Source organism: Rhinolophus ferrumequinum, chromosome X (genome assembly GCF_004115265.2).
Source record: "Rhinolophus ferrumequinum isolate MPI-CBG mRhiFer1 chromosome X, mRhiFer1_v1.p, whole genome shotgun sequence".
Taxonomy (NCBI): Eukaryota; Metazoa; Chordata; class Mammalia; order Chiroptera; family Rhinolophidae; genus Rhinolophus; species Rhinolophus ferrumequinum.
In genome coordinates, this window is record NC_046284.1 from 111,561,336 (window position 1) to 111,580,222 (window position 18,887).

The 18,887-nt window shown below is 43.2% G+C and overlaps 1 protein-coding gene across 5 annotated transcripts in view; it reads left to right on the forward strand.

Annotated features, from left to right (window-relative positions):
• SH3KBP1 (SH3 domain containing kinase binding protein 1) overlaps nt 1–18,887 on the forward strand; it is a 322,980-nt gene that overhangs the window by 58,959 nt on the left and 245,134 nt on the right. Inside the window, exon 1 of one of the 5 annotated variants that reach the window (XM_033112686.1) lies at nt 12,965–13,126. The exons of 3 other annotated variants lie outside the window; for them this stretch is intronic. In XM_033112686.1, coding sequence (XP_032968577.1) covers nt 13,076–13,126 — 51 coding nt within the window. In that variant the 5' untranslated portion in view covers nt 12,965–13,075. Of the gene's footprint in view, nt 1–12,964; nt 13,127–18,887 lie in introns of those variants that run through there. One more of the 5 variants, XM_033112703.1, reaches the window with a different exon arrangement.

Consider the following 18,887-nt stretch of genomic DNA (forward strand, 5'->3'; position numbering starts at 1 on the left):
CTAGTGCAGAAATCCAGGCAAGACCAGAGTGGTAGCAGGAGGAGCAAGGAGAAGCAGTCAGATTCTGGATATTTCTGAAGGTAGCACCACCAAGATTTGTTATTAAGACTAGTTGTGTGGTAAGAGAGAGAGAAGGAAGGGAGGACCCTAAGATTTTTGTACTGAGCACTGGGAAGCTTGTTAAGGATATGCGGCTAGAGATGGGAATCTGGGAGTCCTTCAAACCCCAGACTGGATGAAGTCACTTCAGGAGGGAGTGAGACCAGAGGACAGAAGTGCCCTGGACCCCAGCGTTGAGATGGACAGGAATGGCCAGAAGGGGTGGAAAAGAACTAAGCAAATAAATATTCTAAAAGGCAGAGGGAGAAAGTGCTTCAGGAGGAGAAGTGATCACCTGGGTCCAGACCTATCCCCCAGGTGGCTCCCAGCATGGGGCATGAACTGTCCTGCCAGAGGTGGTTCTGGGGTGGGCCTGGGCCCAGATCCCCTGCCCATGGCAAGCAGCTGTGCAGCCTTGGAAGGGTCCTCCCGTCTGTGCAGCAGCTTCTTCATCTGTGAAAAGGGACCATACTAATATCCTGGTAGAGTTTCGTAAAGGCTAGAGTTATTTTATCGTGTACCTCGTACTGGGAAGCTCTAGGAGCACAAGGATGAATAAATGATAATGTATATAGAGTTCAGCTACACATTATGAATATTATTAATAATGATGACCACCTGGTATAAAGGGAGCTCACAGTAGGGGCATTTCCCCCTTTACAGAATTAGTCCAACTATGAGCATATGCATGAAAATTGTTACTATTCTTAGCTAAAAAAAAATAACACTCTTCTACTATGTTCATGTATTTAAGGGCAAAATATCTCTAAGGTTTTTTTTTTTTATTTGCTCAGTACTATTGGAACTCTTAAACCACACTGTAAGAATTAGAATTAAAAAACTTAGGTTCACATGCTCATCAAATGTACACAACCTTCAGGCTGATACATTTTGACTTGAAGAAAAAGTCAGCGTCTCCAAAACCAGGAAGCAGGACATTCCAAGTTTATAGCACAGAGTAAATTCAATGCATCACATGAAATCTTTATTTGAGGAAGCCCTAAGGGATCTGTGCCATCTTCCTACGTTTATTAAGACTATGAAATGGAAGAAATGGTAGTTATTTGAAATAAAAACTTTTGGAATAAAAGTTTGTGAGCAAGTTGCATGATAACTAAACTTGAACTTTTTAGATTTTCAACTCATCATTCAACTTTTACTTGATACCTTTTTGAAATAATATTTTCATTTAATGTACCATTAGATTGCTTTTTTCAGGGTGAAGGTGGGGAAATATATGTACAAACAAAATATATGTACACATATTATCTGTATCACGGATACTATTGCAAAGTCCGTCTTCCACCTTCCCCGTAACACACGCACTGTGTGTGCTAAGAGAAAGCCTGTTGTGCCTTGTCTTTCTATTAAGTAGTTGCAACCTTTGCTGCTGTGGCCCGTGAACCTGGCCAGGCCTGTGCCCAGCTACTGGAGTGCAGGGCGGCGGCTGCAGACCCAGGCCTGCCTTTTGGGACTCAGTCAGCCTTGGACCAGGAGCAGTGGTGCCCAGTGATCCTAGAAGCTTGAGTGTAGGTTTATGAGCTCTGAGACCTTCGGGAAGTTATTGAATCCCTCCAGGTCTGCATTCATTTCCTCCTATGAAAAGCAAGAATGGCAACAACAGTAGTATACCTCTTTGCTACTGTACTTGGTGTGTGGGGGGGTCGTGTGTGCCTGAGATCATGCGTGTAGGACAACTCAGAGTAGTGTTTCATACATTTACTCAGTCAACAAATATCAGCTATTAATATAAGTATTAAGCCTCTCTGAGAGACTGGAAAAATACAGAGACGGTGTTTGTCAGGTGGGTGCCGTGGGCAGCAGATGCTGAGATGGAGGTAGGAGTGTGGGAGGTTTAGCTGTGGAGGGGGGATGACACCCATGGAAGATGAAGGGCGGGGTGGGGCAGGGAGAGCCTCAGGCTGTGATGCCCGGGTCCCATCCCACCCAGCCAACCTGTCCGACAGAAATGGGCAGATGGCCAGGCGCTAACATCCCCCTTCGCCCATTCCCCAGGTAGTGACTGGCTGGGGGCTGCCTGGGAGGAGCATGACCTTGGCGAGACAGCCAGCCAGGGCACATCCTGAAGGCACAAGTTCTGTCTGGAAGCATGTGACATGTGGGTAGCACATCTCAAGGGCTGCCCAGGAGACATTTTGTTTTACTTTAGTTTCTTGACTCACAAAGGGATTTGAAATAACGTATCCCCCGCCCCCTGGGCTCAGGGGTAAATTTCATCATCTTTCTGCCACTGAGGAAGATTTGACATGGAAGTCTGGAGGGAAGTTCAGGGAGAGTGAAGGTTAAAATGTGAATGTCTCTTTAATGTGTGGTCACAACATGCATTAACTCAAAAGCCACACACACGCACACACACACATATTTAGCGATTTGTGGAATGAAGTGCCTGAAGTGAGCCCAGTTTAGCTCTTCGCTGCCTGTTTTGCTTGTCAGGGAGGAAGGAGTGTTTCATTTGTTGTCATACTTCCTCTGGGACCACCAGGTTTTTCTCAAGAAAACCAACAAAGAGATGATATCCTGTGTCTGGGAGTCTGTGTGAAAAACAAAGTGGGCCTGCCTGCGTTTGAGAGCCGAGAGGTTGTCCAAGCCAAACCACATCCTGCCTGGCTTTCTTGAGGCAGGTGGTCCCAGATGGAGGCTCAGAGCAAGGAGCTCCATGCAGGTCTACAAGGCCAGGGGCAGTGATGGCAGAGGGGTACTCCATGGCTATGCGCAGTTCCCAGGTAGTGTGGGGACACCCTGGCTGCTAGCTCCTCTCACACTGAACCTTTTACTTCTAAACTTACTGGTGACCATGAAGATCTCAGGGATGTAATTTTTCTGGCCGGAAAACAAGGCCGTGGTTGAGATCTGAGATAGCTAGTATCAGTACAGTGGGTGCCAGGTTAAAACAAAAATGGGAATGTTTTTGCACATCATGGAAAACAGTAAATTAAAATTGTATATAAAATATTTATTATAGATGTACATTTTAATCATGATTATAATAAGCTCTAATCAACATTGGTTTAAGTGTTAAAATGGGGATATATTCTTTGCAAGGCTGTGCTTGTTTGGACAGTATCTTGTTGTCTGCAATGCAATGCTACCTGCTGAAGTCTTCGGTCACACGGGCTTTGCTTTCTGACCACGTACGATTTATAGTAAAGATACGACACCCAAATCAATGGGTTGACAGATTACGGGCAAAAACTACATAAGAGCTGTTTAAAATCATAATTATTATCAAGTTATGACTGTTAAACTTATAGTCACACTGTAATATTGAGGCTTTCGTGGGCACAAATAGAGAAGGAATCAGGTTTATTGCTGTTTGCTGTTTAACCGTTTGGCTTACGAGTATATTCACAATTCAGTCTTTCACTGTTTTTCTCAGCTGCAAAATCATGAGTATGTGCACAACTTTTTTCTCTCCAAATCTTGAAACTGGAATAATTGCCAACCTGACTATAAAAAAATACCATCTGCCATATGAAAGTAGTTTCAGCTATTCTGTGTTAAATGAGTAATTATGACATTAGGCTCTGGTGGCACATGATAGGAACTTTGAAACATATTTGAATATAGAGTATGTCAGGTTGGTGTGGCTTCAGATGTTGAGAAATTGCTTCTTTGTGCTTATTGATATTTTTTCAGGGAACGCTCTGTTATTTGGTTCAAACCGTCATATGACAGATGATCTCTTTGGTACATATAATCCATGCAATTATAGTGTGAGCTTCTCCTGTCAGTGATGGCTAAAAATCCATATATTTTACTTCTTTTTTAGCCTCTGATAGTTTTTATTCGATTCAACTCATCCTTTTATTTTAAAACTTGAATTTGAATGGGTTCCATTAACAGATATTTTAAGGTGACAATCAAGTCAAGGGTGCTGCCAACTTTAAGCTGAACATGGTCCTCTGCCCTCAAGCTGCATATGAAATTTAATTTCAAGCCAGTTGCAATGCAGGGATATAGCTGATTTGTAAACAGCGCTTGTAACATCATAGCACAATTGACAAGCAGTGGATGTCAGGCAGGGGCAAGTGTGTTATTTAGCTGTCTAACTGGTCACCCTGATTGCAGTTCTACCTGGGGTATATCTCACAGAGCCACACATGGTAATTAAAGCTACGGAATCATCATGGGTAAAGCCATCCCATTTTAGTCTCATTACAGGCAAACTTAGGCCTGTTTTCACTCATTATAACGAAAGCCAAATGAATTTTATCTCCTTTGCTAAACACTATATCCTTTTCTCCCTTTCAGCTAGAATGTGCAAGTGAATATTAAAGCATAAAAATAATTAAAAGTCACTCTTTCTGCAAATGAACTTAGCGTAGAGCCATTCTTGATCTGTGGCGTGCATTTGCCACTCTCAGCCCTGTACCCTGTCGCCGTATCTGTCGTGATGCCAGACATTGGTAGGTTATTCACGTGTACCAATTTTTTCCCAGAGTGGCTAGAATGGTCTTAAGTACAGAGAAGGAGTGTATTAAATATTCATCTGGTTTAATTGAATTTAATATACAATCCTTAAGATTAATCTGAAGTTTTGGAGTCATTAAATGGTTTTTTTCATAGCATGTAATTTATTTGGTGTTATTTAAGATAGTGAATTATTTAAGGAAAAAGGGAACGTTCTTTCCATGAGCTGGATCTCACCACGCTGCCGCGGCTTTCGTTTATATATGATTCCTGATTGTGTTAAATTAGGATGCGGGTAAGAAGAGGAGTGGCAGCTTGAAGGTTTGAGATGTTAGGTTGCTAAGTGTTGTGCGATATATTGCAGCCTGGAATGCAACGCTTGCTGAATGACAGTGTGAGCATTAGTAACTTCACATTTCCATGAATATTAATAATAATGGTTGCATATCAGTTTAAAGGGCAGTGAATCAACATGCAATATTGTGATACACTTTAATTTATAAACATGCACATTTTTAAATAAATTGTTCTCTTTTAGGAGAGACAAAGCAATCCTCAAAACTAGACACAGATATGACACAGCTGTTGGAATTATCAAACTATATATATACGTACAGGCATACTGCGTTTCGTGCTTCACTTTATTGCATTTTACAGATATTGCATTTTTCTTTTCCCCCCTCCCGCCTTTTTTTTGCAAACTGAAGGCAGGACCCTCCACCAGCAAAAAGATTATAACTCGCTTTATTGTGGTTGTGGTGGTCTGGCAGCAAACCTGCAATATCTGCGAGTTCTGCCGTATTAACCTAACTCTGTCCACTGAGTGCCCTTTATGTGCTGGGTGCCCTTTTAGGAATGGGCCTAGCAAGGTCTGTACTCTTATTAGAGACAGTACATTCTGACAGAGGAGAGAGAACATAACTGCCGACAAGCAAAGAGATAACTATACATAGTGAAACATGCAACAAAGAAACACGGGAGGGAGAAAGGATAGGGTGACAGGTGGAGTGTGTGGGCTCTTTCAGCAGGAGTCATCAGAGAAGGCCTCTTGGAGTAGGTGGCATTGGAGCCCCGGCCGTGAATGATGAGGGAGGCTCCTGCCATTACTAAGAGCCATCTAAGCAGAGAATAGCAAGTGCAAAGGCCTCGAGGCATGAACGAGCTTGGATCCCCTCAGTATAATACTGTGCTTTGGAAGGTAACAGCGCTAGGGGAATGTTGCTGATGAGAGCAGCCCGTGTAGCTGTGCCACTGTCAAGGCTCACATAGGCAGGAAGTAGTGGGTGGGTTCTCTGCTGCTCACATTCTTCTTCTCTTTCTTTAAACACATATAAGAATTATTCATCTCTCCCTCCATTTTGGGGGGCAAGGAGAGTCTATTATACATTTTTTGTAACTACTTCAGGACCTGTCACAGAGTGAAAAGGAACATGAATTTGCTTTTGTAAGTAGAGGCCTCATTATTTATCCAGTAAAACTATTAGTTACTCCTCTGTGTAATTGTAGAGAACATACATTAACTCAGCCAATCCGCACCCCCATCCCACATGCCAGGTACTGACTATTCCTGTATTACAGGTGGGAAAACTGAAGCTCAGAGACGTTACCTGACTTGATGGAGATTGCAGATGCGTTAACTTGGTATTGAACCCCAGTAGCCTGACCTCGCATGATTGCATTGTAAGAACAAGCTGGAAAGATGGGTATTCTTAAAAAGTAGAACCTCTGATGAAAAATAAAATGAATGTAGTTCTTTAATTTTTATGGTAACTCAGTTAATGTTAAAGCATTGGCTAGTGAAACTGCCTGGGGAAATGGGTTTAATAAATACATGTTGAACAATGTATCATTTGTTCATTTGTCATGAGTGCTTAAAAACAAATGAAAATGGGTAGTTTAAATAGTTTCAACATCCCAGTTCCCTCTGCTGTCTTACTACTACCTATGTAACTAGTATGTAGTGTTAATATTGTGAAAGCCCTATCACCTGGCACTTGTCTACCTTGGAACCTTCTGGAAATCAGTTTTTGTGATCTCAATGACTGTTACATAATTGGCACCAGCCTACTGTTTTGCAGACTGCATTTTTCACCTGCTCAGATGCTTTTCATATTTTTCTATAATCTTATTTTTTGAGAATAAATAAGCCATAATATAAATAAACCATATTACAAGTATGTACAGAATTAGACAGGGAGAATTTTGAACTTTACACTAGATGAAGAGGGTGACTATATCCATTGTTTTCTGTGTGTTTTTGTTTGTTTGTTTGTTTTTTTCGCCATTAAAGAAAAACACTTTCCCACAAGCACATCTCTTTACACACCAAAAGGTTGCTGGTGTTCAGTAATGAAACATTTCTTGAAGGAAATACAATCTGGGTGGAGTGTTCTGTAATCAGTAGTGATAACTGAGCATGACTGTGTGTATAGTTCTATTATTTGTATCATTCATGGTACTACACGCTGGGTGAGGAAAAACAGCAACCTTTTATACAGCATTTCCCATGGACCAGAAACATTAAGTAATTTGCCCTGGGAGCACAAATAGTCAGTGCCAGAGCTGGATTTGAGCCAGTGGGTGGTTTAGTTCCAGAGTCTGTGCTCTCACTCCAAATTGCAGTATGGTACAGGATTATCTGGGTGGCCTGGGCTACGTTAAAACAACAATAACAACAACAATAATAACAAGAACAACCAAATAAACCATAATTAGCATGAAGGAGTACCCAAATCTGTCCGGTTCTCAGGACCTTGTGGGATCTTGGCTGAGCTGGGTGTTAGGCTACTTCGAGATTTTTTTTTTTATATGCAGCCACGTTCAACTGGAACCATGACTTCCTGTGAATGTCTTATGATGTTATTTGAAGGGAAATAAACACATGAATTTTTAAAAAGTTTATGGAAATACATTGATTTTTAAGAATGGTGGATGCAATTAGTTCTCATAAATTCCAAGAATGGTTTATCCTGGCGTGCTTTGGGTACATGTAAAGCTCTTTAATACGAAAAGACGTTGCAGGTTCTGCTGCTTTGGTGGTGTAGGAGAAGCCTGAGACATGCGCAGTAGTACACATGTTGATGCTGCCAGCACAAATGGAAAAATGTATTGCTTTAATTGAAAAAGCAGGCTGTGTCTAGTCTTTGCCTCCCTTTACATTTAATCTGACTACTCATAGTTTCTGGGAGCGGGGGGAGGGGAGGAAGCAGGATTTGGCCCTGTGGTTTATCAGTAAGATCAAGAAAAATTTTGGAATGTGGATTCTGATGGTGACCTCCCACTGCTTCTTCTCCCACTTGTGAAGGGGAAACAAACAAAACACAACCTAGGAGATTCTGCAGCCAGATGTTGGCTCCCCAGAGATCATGTTAAAATGCAGATTAGGATTGGGGGTCTGGGCTGGGGGCGAGTGGGTGTGGGGAGGCTGAGATTTTGCAGTTCTAAGAAGCTTCCAGGTGACTGTTCGACCCAGCCCACTATCTTACGGCTGTGTTGATCACGGGGGTGGGGGGGGCAGTTTGAAGGCCATAGATTACTAAACCACTTGGATTAGAGTCACTGGGGCTGAGGCCAGGCACGCATATTGTGTGTGTGTGTGTGTGTGTGTGTGTGTGTGTGTGTGTGAAGCTACTAAAGCACTTTAATATTAATTTGCCAGCTTTGTTTCTTTTTTGGGGGAGGGGATAATGACAGCTTTGATAACTTCACTGTAGGGGTCAGATTGAGGTGTTTAAAGACAAACTTTCTGATATCCTAAGAGCTTCCTGCTCGACCCAAACTACATGAGAAATCTTAGCCACCCCCCTTGGCAGGGCACTGCCAGTTCTTTATGATTGCGTCCAGACTACCTTAAATCAGAGAGCACAGAGAGAGAATACTTAATGGTTAGTTTGCTGACCTGCTTAGCATTAGATAATGTCTGTGAAGGCTCCCGGAGTGCGTCCAGGGAAGCTGGGGCCCAAATAGGGAAAAGAGGAGTCATGATGATGAGGTAGAAGTTGAAATTACCATCGTGAATATTTAAAGTATTATTTCAGTGCTTTCCTATGCTCCTGGCTTTGGGGTTTCATTTCTGGTGGTGTTCGGAGAGCGGGGACAAGCAAGGAAGACAGGGCTTGTCGATGTCCTTGTAATGAAGCACGAATTCTGTGGTGCTCCTTTCCCAGTGTGACTTTTTCTTTTTTCTTTCCTTTCCTTTTATTTCCTTTTCTTTCTTTCTCTTCCTTTCCTTTCCTTTCCTTTTTCTTTCCTTCCTTTCTTTCTTCCTTTCTGATAATTGAGACTCTCTAGCAACTAGCTTTTTAACATTTCTTAAATCGTACCATTCATCTTTTCCCCTGAGGTCATTCAAGAAGATAAGACACCTGGTGGAAACAATCTTCTCAGTGTTCCTTAATTTACTGTGTCCTCCATTTTTAAAAGTTTTGTAATCATTATTATTTTTTTATTAGTTTCAGGTATACGAAACAGTGTAATAGACCATTACACCCCTCACAAAGTGATAACTTCCCTCCCCCAATCTATTGCTCCTATGACATTGTATATAGCTGGTACAATTCCATTGACTCTATTCCCCATGCTGTACTCCACATCCGGGACTATATTTATATAATTATATACATAATTATAGTTGACATTCAATATTATTCAGCTTCAGCTTCAGGTGTACAGTGCAGTGATCAGGCATCTACACTGTCCATGAAGAGCTCTCCCTAATGAGACAAGTGCCCATCTGACCCCCTACAAAATCTTTACGACATTATTGATTACATTCCCCAAACTGCATTTCATATCCCCGTGGCTATATTGTGATTAATAATTTGTATTTTCTAATCCCTTTACTTTCTCCCCCATCCCCACCTAGCAACCCTTGGTTGTTCTTTTCCCCTATATCTCTGAGTCTATTTCTGTTTTGTTTGTTCATTTATTCTGTTCTTTATATTCCATATATAAGTGAGATCATATGGTATTTGTCTTTCTCCGTCTGACTTATTTCACTTAGCATAATGTTCTCTAGGTCCATCCATGTTGTTGCAAATGGTAAGAGTTCATTCTTCTTTATGGCTGCGTAATACTCCATTGTATAAATGTACCACAGTTTCTTTTTTTTTTTTTAAAGATTTAATTGGGGAAGGGGAACAGTACTTTATTGGGGAACAGTGTGTACTTCCAGGACTTTTTTCCAAGTCAGGTTGTTGTCCTTTCAATCTTAGTTGTGGAGGGTGCCGTTCAGCTTCAAGTTGTTGAACTTTCAGTCTTAGTTGTGGAGGGCGCAGCTCAGGTCCAAGTCCAGTTGCCGTTTTTCTAGTTGCAGGGGGCACAGCCACCATCCCTGCGGGAGTCGAACCGGCAACCTTGTGGTTGAGAGGACGTGCTCCAACCAACTGAGCCATCCAGGAGCTTAGCGGCAGCTCAGCTCAAGGTGCCGTGTTCAATTTTAGTTGCAGGGGGCGCTGCCCACCATCCCTTGTGGGACTTGAGGAATTGAACTGGCAACCTTGTGGTTGAGAGCCCACTGGCCCATGTGGGAATCGAACCGGTAGCCTTCGGAGTTCGGAGCACGGAGCTCCAACCGCCTGAGCCACCGGGCCGGCCCCGGTACCACAGTTTCTTAATCCATTTGTCTACCGATGGGCATTTCGGTTGTTCGCATATCTTGGCTATTGTGAATAGCGCTGCAATAAACATAGAGGTGCAGGTATCTTTTCAAATTAGTGTTTTAGATTTCTTTGGATAGATACCCAGGAGGGGAATTGCTGGGTCATAAGGTAGTTCCATTTTCAATGTTTTGAGGTACCTCCATACAGTTTTCCATAGTGGCGGCACCAATCTGCAATCCCACCAACATTCATGAGGGTTCCCTTTTCTCCACATCCTCACCAGCACCAAAGAAGAAAGATGAGACCAGTTCAGTGGGTGTCCACTGAGTACGTGTCATGTCTAGAATGCTGCTCTAGGCTCTGGGTGATGGTCTCCTGGGAGACAGAATTCTAGCCCATTGTGGTGCATGCCCAGTGTGCTAAGGGAGCCCAAAGGGAGGGGACCTAAGAACCTGGGGCCAGATAGGAAGGAATAGGTCAGGTGAAAGGATGACATGACTGACCAAAGATGGGGGTGTAGTATGAGCAGAGGCCTGGAGGAGGAAACGGTTTGATGAGCATGTGGAAGTAAGCTTTGCTAGTGAGGAAGGGGGCAAGTGAGGCCGGAGCTGACAGGGGCTTTGTATGCCTTTGTAAAGACCTTGGACTCCAAAGGTAATGGGAAGCACTGAAGGAAGGATTTAAGCAGCGGCATGCTGCTGTCAGATGTGGGTGGAGGAATATCCTTCAACCAGTGACTTCTCCTGAATGAGCATCTGCTCCCATGTAGCATTTATTAAAAAAAAAACAAAAACAGCTTGATTGAGATCTAATTTGCATAGCATAAAATCGACCCATTTGAAGTATCCCATTCAGTGGTTTTTATGATATTTACAGAGCGGTGTAACCATCACCACAATTTCATTTCGAGCATATCCATCACCCTAAAAGAAACCTTGTACCAATTTGTAGTCACTCCCCATTTCCCCGCCCAGCCCTTGGCAACCACTCCTGTGTGCAATTTCTCCTTTTTCTTTAACATTAAGGGGAATGTTTTCTGACTGCATTATTTGCTTTAAGGAGTCTGTTTGCCCAATGACACTCTTACTCTTGGCCCTTCAGTTACTCCTCACCTCATTCCTGTCAGCAGCGCTTTAGATTGCAGGGAAATGAAACCCATCTGGAACTGGCAAGGGGATGTTTGTTATCGCACATGATTGGGAGGCTAAAGATAACGTGGACCCTGAAGGCAGTGTTATCAGCTGCTCAAGGTGACATCAGAGACCTGTGTTTTGCCATTTCTCCTCCACGGCATCCTTCTGGCAATAGCTTCACCCAAGGGCTAGTGTCTCTGTGGTTGTCAGGTGGTTGTAGGATGGCATCCATTGGCAGTTGTGCACTCTACTTCCTTGTTCACAGCTGGTATGTAGGAGGAGTCCTTTCCTCAGTCTGATTGGGTGAGCTTAGTTCCTGTTGCCCACCCTGCACCAATGATTGGCTTGGAATTCATTGGGCTACCCTCTGGAGCTGGGAATGGACCCTACGGGAGATGGGTGAGCACCTGATACCTAGAGTGGGCTCTGCCGGCTAGGCTTGTGAGTAATAAAATAGTATGAGAGCGTTTTTGAAGCTGACTCGGGCTTTACGTGTCTGTGTAAACTGTCATCAGTTCAGATCTCACCAGTTCAGGAGTTTGTTGTAATTTGGTCAGGGAAGTGCACTGAAGTTGATCTTTGGAAGTTTTTAATAGTGTGGGCAATAGTGGGGATGGTGGTAACATTAACATATGTAGGAGATAAATGATTTAAGTCATGTTAGAAACAAATGATTGCTTAAGGATAAAAATGTTTAAATATGTGACTAGTAGTAAATAATAGAAAACCAGTCTTATCTAGTTATTAGGCTAGCCCATTGGAATCTCTCCTTGGGAAAAAAAAAATAAAATTCTGTCTTGAATATGTCAGTATTCTATTTACTACCATGTTTCCCCGAAAATAAGACCTAGCTGGACCATCAGCTCTAATGCGTCTTTTGGAGCAAAAATTAATATAAGACCCGGTCTTATTTTACTATAATATAAGACTGGGTCTTATATGATATGATATGATATGATATGATATGATATGATATGATATGATACCAGGTCTTATATTAATTTTTGCTCCAAAAGACGCATTAGAGCTGATGGTCCAGCTAGGTCTTATTTTCGGGGAAACAGGGTATATAGATTTGAAATGAATAGAAATTGACTTTCTTTCAAGTATAATTCATACTTCACAAAGCCAAATTGACATTCTGCCAGTTATTTGGACTTTATTAAGTTTTCTTTTGTATATAGTAAAAACATCAAGGTAGGCCTCTGCTTTGCAAAGTCATTTATTTGATTGTAAGCTGTATTTTCAAGTCTCTTTTGGAGTGAGGTTTGTCCTCATGTAAGTAATGAGCGTTTGCTGGTGCAGCCCTTAACGGTGAGAACGGATGTTGAAGAAAGCAAACACCATATGCCCTTTGTTTCCCGTGCATGTCCCCTCCTGGAGGCTGGGTGGAGTGTCTCAGCTGTCTCGAATAATCTCCATTTTGCTGTTACTGCAGACTTTGTGGTTCTCCAACTCACTTCTCTCAGATGTTAGTTACAACTTCTTCCTAATTAGGTGGCTCTTCTTCCTCTTTCTCCTCCTGGGTCACAAAGGTTCCGCACTCTTAAGTGCCAGAGAGTAGATTAATTTTGAAAAACGAGTTTCACTTGATTTGTGACAGAAATAAGTGCAGAGGATAAAAAAAAAAACCCACCCAGTGTGAATGTGTCGTGGGAGGGGCAAGGCGGGCTGGGTATGGGACAGGATGCTTAGAATAATTCAGCTGCCAAGTGAATCAGAGGGACTTGGAGTTCTCGGCGAGCACGGACCGCACTCCTGCCTGGAGTTCAGAAACACTCAGCCCCAAATCGCCATTTCCCACCCCACAGAATGGAGCTGTCTGCAGCCAAAGCCCCGTGTGCTGCAGATGCGTCTGAGATTGTAAGTAGACCGTACATCTGTTTGGATTGTTATGTCTGCATCTTTTGTAGCCTGTTGCCTGACTACTTTGTAGGCCAGGAGGGAGGCATGATGGGGAATTTGGTCCCGGCTCAGTCCTTCCCAGATGGTGAGCAACACCATTTTCCACTTGGACCTGGGATTCAGTTTTCTTATTTGTGGTGGAAGGGGATTTCTTTACACAAGCTCTCCTCTGTGACAGAAGTGGCTTCTGGCTGAGTTCCTTTTGTAGTGGTATCTATAAAGATCTGTCATCTGATGTAATGGCTCTTTCCTTCTCCTGACCACTATCGATGAGTTTTTTCCCCAGGGGATGCTGTACACAGCCAGCCCCAGCCAGCCAATTCCCCCCACCCCCCGCAGGCAACCTTTTCATCAATGAAGTGTCCTGATCAAGGCAATGAAGGGTTGGGAACAGGTAACATTTCTGAGGCAGCTGGCCGATTTGGGAGTCTGAGATGAAGCTAGGTGTGGAATCCAGCTTTCCAGATTTCCTGTGGAATCCAGCCAGGAAAATCAGGTCACGGTCCATTCAGAGCACTGTCCTGTTCTAGATGCTGGGTGGTGGGTGAGATGCCAGTCCTCACTCAGCGAACTGTATTCTGGGGCCACTAACAAAAATCTCTTACTTTTCTCATCTGAAACCACAATCATTGCACCTCGCGTGATGGCTGGACTGTTTGAAGTAATGAATGTGAAAGCACCTGGCATTTGGTAGGCTCTGACTAAGCTATGTGTTTTTGCCGTGCTTACTACCCCCTCTCCTTTCTTAATGGGATATTATACCATCAATGCAAGCAGCGTGCTGGGTTCTGGGAAATGGCACCCATGATGCTGTTGCCGGCTTGGTTCAGGGCAGCCTTGGTGCCCAGGTTCTCTTGGTTGGTGTCATACGTTTGATCTTGAGGTCGGCCAGTTGGCCTTGCTCAAGTCCATGGCCCCAGGTGGCCCTTTTAGTCAGGGCCAAGTGACCCCTCTCCCAGACCAAGGAGATCCCAGGGAGAAGGTGTGAGTGGGTTATGCTTATGTCTCACTGATAGGTTTGCATTAAAGATTGTGGGGGCTGGGGACCCAAGTCAGGCGGCTCTGTTATGAGTTCTAGAGGGAGAGTGATAATACAGAAGAGCCGTTTCCAGTTCAGCTTTGAGTTTCCAAGTTATGACTACCTATATTCAACTGGGGCAAGGGAGAAGAAAAAGAAAATATCAACCTTGAAGAATACTGCTCAGCAGCTCTCGGATTTCTGATTCAGAAGTAGGCATAGGGCACTGTCAATGCTGACCTTCCATCCGGTTTTTTCAGTTAACCTGTTGGTGGATTTAGGCAACCACCATGCACATCAGTCAATATCCATTTGCCTTTTCACCGTTACGTGTTTGTTTGTTTAGGGGGCTTTCTAGAGCCTGTCTTGTTTATTAGCTTTACTATGTGCCTTATATTTGCTAACTGTGGTAATTGCTAATAATAATGTTCCCTTGTCAGTCACAAGTTCTCCCACCTTTTCCCCCCATTGTATTCTTGTATTTCATCTCATATTTAGGCTAAAATTGTTTGTTTCTAGTTGGCAAGACTCCTCCATAACTGCATCTATGAGCTCTAACATAGCGCTAATTTTTATCACTGATTTTGGAGACATCGTATCATCTGTACACTTTGTTTTTGTGTGCGATGCTTTAAGAGTACCTTTTATCATAACCAACAGCAGCATCGCATATCACAATGTGCCAAGTTCAGTAGCTCTCTGTAACTCTTCATTGAAGTCCACTTTCATTCCCATGGCCGGCTGTGCCTTGTATGGTCAGGCACATGCCAACCTTTATAGCCTTATCACGGTCACCCTCCCATGCGGCCACCACCTTCCACCACACCAGTGCCCTGGCTGCCCCAGCTCCTGCCAAGTCCTTTCCTGCCACTGGGTCCAAGCACTTCTGGTGCTCCCTCCTGGGAGCACCCATTTTTTGGCTCTTGCTTTGCTGGCTTGCTTTACTTTTTAGGTGTTACTGGGAGAAGCCCTGCTGGGCCATCTTATCTAAAGGGACTTCCTCCATCTTAAGTTTCCTTTCTCCCTTCCTGTCACATCACTGTATCTATTTCTTGCAGAGCACTTATATCACAATCTGTAAATCCCTTGTTTCCTCATTGATTTACCTGGTACTTGTTGTCTCCCCCACTAGAATTTCAGCCCCCGACGGGCAGAGGCCTTGCCGGTCTTATTTTGTTATATTCCCAGCTGCTAACTCAGTTCCAGACACAGAGGAGATACTCAACAAATATTTCTTGAATCATGAATAGAGATGTTGGATGATGAATATAGCGGATGACTTTTAAATAGTTTGTGACTGCGAGCTGATAAAGACAGTTCCATATTTTCTGTGATGGTCCCTGCCTGCCCCATCTGCCCCCGTTACTGCTCTGGCACTTTGGGAGCTCTCCATATCCCAGGGCCCTGTTTCACTCTCCTGGCGAGCCCTTGGCTGGTATGCGGAGTAACTCTCTAACTGTTTTAAGTATCATTTTTGTTCTCAAAATGAAAACCACCTGTCTTCAAAGTGATTTGCTTAAAACAAATGCTCATTTCTTTACCCAGGGCTTCTTTCCCTTCTGCCTTTCCCCGCCTCCTGCCAAGAATAATGGGAAAACCCTCTTATCTTGGAAAGTGATTTTCCCTCTGGTTAGAATCCAAAGCTGGATGATTTATCACCCAGTGTGTTGGGCAATAGCTTTTCCCTGCCCTGCTGCTCTCAAATGTTAGTGGTTTGTTCTCCAGAGACTTGAAGGGCTCACATAATGGGGCACTGCCCCTCTTTATATATTTCCTTTAAATGTCCTTCCTACAAGTAGAGAGCCTGGCTCAGGGCACCACGTAAATTGCGGCAGGTGTGGGCACAGTACTTTGTGGTGGGTTGTTTGCCAGCTCATGGATACCTTACACCAACTCCGGGGAGTAGATAATATGATCTCATTTTAGAGATGGTGAAATGGAGGCTCACAGAGGTTAGGGAGATTATAACCAGCCAGGATCAGAACCCAGGTCTCTCTGGCTTCCAAATCTGTGTATTATTTGTCAGTGTTTCTCAGGGATTTTTAAAATTTTATTTGGCTGTGTCCAGCAGTGAAACAAAAAGAAAAACAAGAAACACAAAACACCCCCACCCCAAACTGGCAACTTACTGTTTCCCCGAAAATAAAACCTAGTTGGACCATCAGCTCTAATGCATCTTTTGGAGCAAAAATTAATATAAGACCCGGTTTTATTTTACTATTATATAAAACCCGGTCTTATATATATATATAAAACCCTGTATTATATTAATTTTTGCTCCAAAAGACGCATTAGAGCTGATGGTCCAACTAGGTCTTATTTGCGGGGAAACACAGTAGAACACATGTACGTATATGTAAACATGTGTGTAATTGCAATAAATTTCTTGAAAGAGTTGCCTTCACTGTGTGTGATGGACTTTGATATTCTCCATTCCATTTTTAAAATGCTGGTCAGCATATAGTAGGAATCCCTTTTTTTAAAAATATAGAATATTTATTTATTTTGTCCTTTGATTTTTTTTTTAAAGATTTTATTGGGGAAGGGGAACAGGACTTTATTGGGGAACAGTGTGTACTTCCAGGACTTTTTTCAAGTCAAGTTGTTGTCCTTTCAATCTTAGTTGGGGAGGGTGCCGTTCAGCTTCAAGTTGTTGTCCTTTCAGTCTTAGTTGTGGAGGGCGCAGCTCAGCTCCAGGTCCAGTTGCCATTGCTAGTTGCAAGGGGTGCAGCCCACCATCCCTTGCAGGAGTCAAGGAATCGAACTGGCAACCTTGTGGTTGAGAGGATGCGCTCCAACCAACTGAGCCGTCCGGGAGGCAGCTCAGCTCAAGATGCCGTGTTTAATCTTAGTTGCAGGGTGCGGAGCCCACCATCCCTTGCGGGACTCAAGGAATTGAACTGGCAACCTTGTGGTTGAGAGCCCACTGGCCCATGTGGGAATCGAACTGGCAGCCTTCGGAGTTAGGAGCACCGGGCTCCAACCGCCTGAGCCACCGGGCTGGCCCCAGGAGTCCCTTTTTTTAAGGCTGAATAATATTCCATTGTACGTATATGTCACAGTTTCTTTTGTCTATCAGTGGACTTGTAGGCAACCAAATCTTGGTTGCCAGGGGCTGGGGAGAAGGGGGAAATGGGGAGTTGCTGTACAAGGGGTGTAAAGTTTTAGTTATGCAAGATGAGTACATTCTAGAGATCTGCTGTACAACATCATCCTGTCCTTGATAATACTGTTTTGTGCACTTAAGTGTTTGTTAAGATGGTACATCTCAAGGGTTCTTACCACAATGATTAAAAAAAATGCCGGCGAGAACCTTTTAAAATGATTGTGTGGCCCACTAATTGGTGGCAACACCAGTGAAAAACACCAGTTAAGTGATATGTAAAATATGCTTACTTTATGTAGAGGTTTACACGAGGTAAGCTACTTTTAAAAATGTTTTTGGGAGTATAACATACGTATATAAATGCACATGAGAGTACAGCTTGTTGAATTTTTGCAAACTGAGCATATCTGTGTAACCAGCACCAGATCAAAACACATGCCATTGATTTAAGCTTCTTTGAATCTAGACAGGCATGGAGTATAACAGAACCTGATATGCCCTCGATTTGTTCTGAATTATGCAGATACACTTTACTCAATAGACTCTCTCTTTGTAGAGGTCCGTATCTCACGTTTCCAAAGATGGGGCCTGACTGGCATTTTAGGTCTAATAACCGCTGAAGGAATGGAACAAGGCTTCCCCAAGGGTCATCAGAAATGGGCACAAAAGTAGGCTGACTGAGAAGGTGCCTGATGCAATGCGACCAAGGACGAGGAGGAAAGGGCAAGGCCCCACAGTTGGGCGTGGGAACGTTCAGGTGTGAGGATTTATGGTGAGAGTGACTGAGACCAATTTTACTGAAATGGGGGTGGAGAGGGAAGCGAACTTGTGATTAGAGTCCCAAGCCCCTGGAAGTCAGTGAACTTTTGTGTAAAATAAGGAACATCCACCTCTCACGGTGAGTATTGACTTGTAGAGAAAATTGTTTTCGCATACTGAATCAAACAGCTTATTTCTTGGCAAAAGACATAAATGCATCTCGGTACAGAAGCAAGGTAGAGGAACTTTGCTTTCGTAACGTAGGGGTTCTGTAAGGCTGTCTTGGTGCACAGACTGTACACAGTTCGTTGTAATGGGATGTGCGGAAAAAGGAAAGGAAGCAAATACTTCAATGTGCTTTTAAACATTACATGCTCTTTCAACAAAGTTTTATTAATTAATGCCTTTGTGAGATGCATTGATAGCTAACTTTTAGTGAAACTGCAATAACTTCTTTGAATCAGGGACTTTGGGATAGTACTAAATCCCTCTGTGTTTGTTGAGTAGATAAGTTCTGATTCTTTGTTCATTTGTGTGAAGGTGTGAAGGAGACTTTGAACTCTTGCACATTTGGTATGTGTTTCCTGCTGTTCTTGACCTACAGTGCTCACTATGGTTTCATGTTTAATTCTGTTATGTGTCATGTCTGTGTATGTGTAAGAAAAGTCCCGGGACTGTAACAGACACACAGTGGAACAAGAGGAGACACCTGCTGGGGACAGGGTGGCTCTATCTGACTTACGTTTTCTTTCTTGGCACCCGGCAACTTGCCAGGTACTAAGTACTTACTGATGAATGGAAGGAAAAAGGAAAAGAAAATCATCGCTAGCATTGAA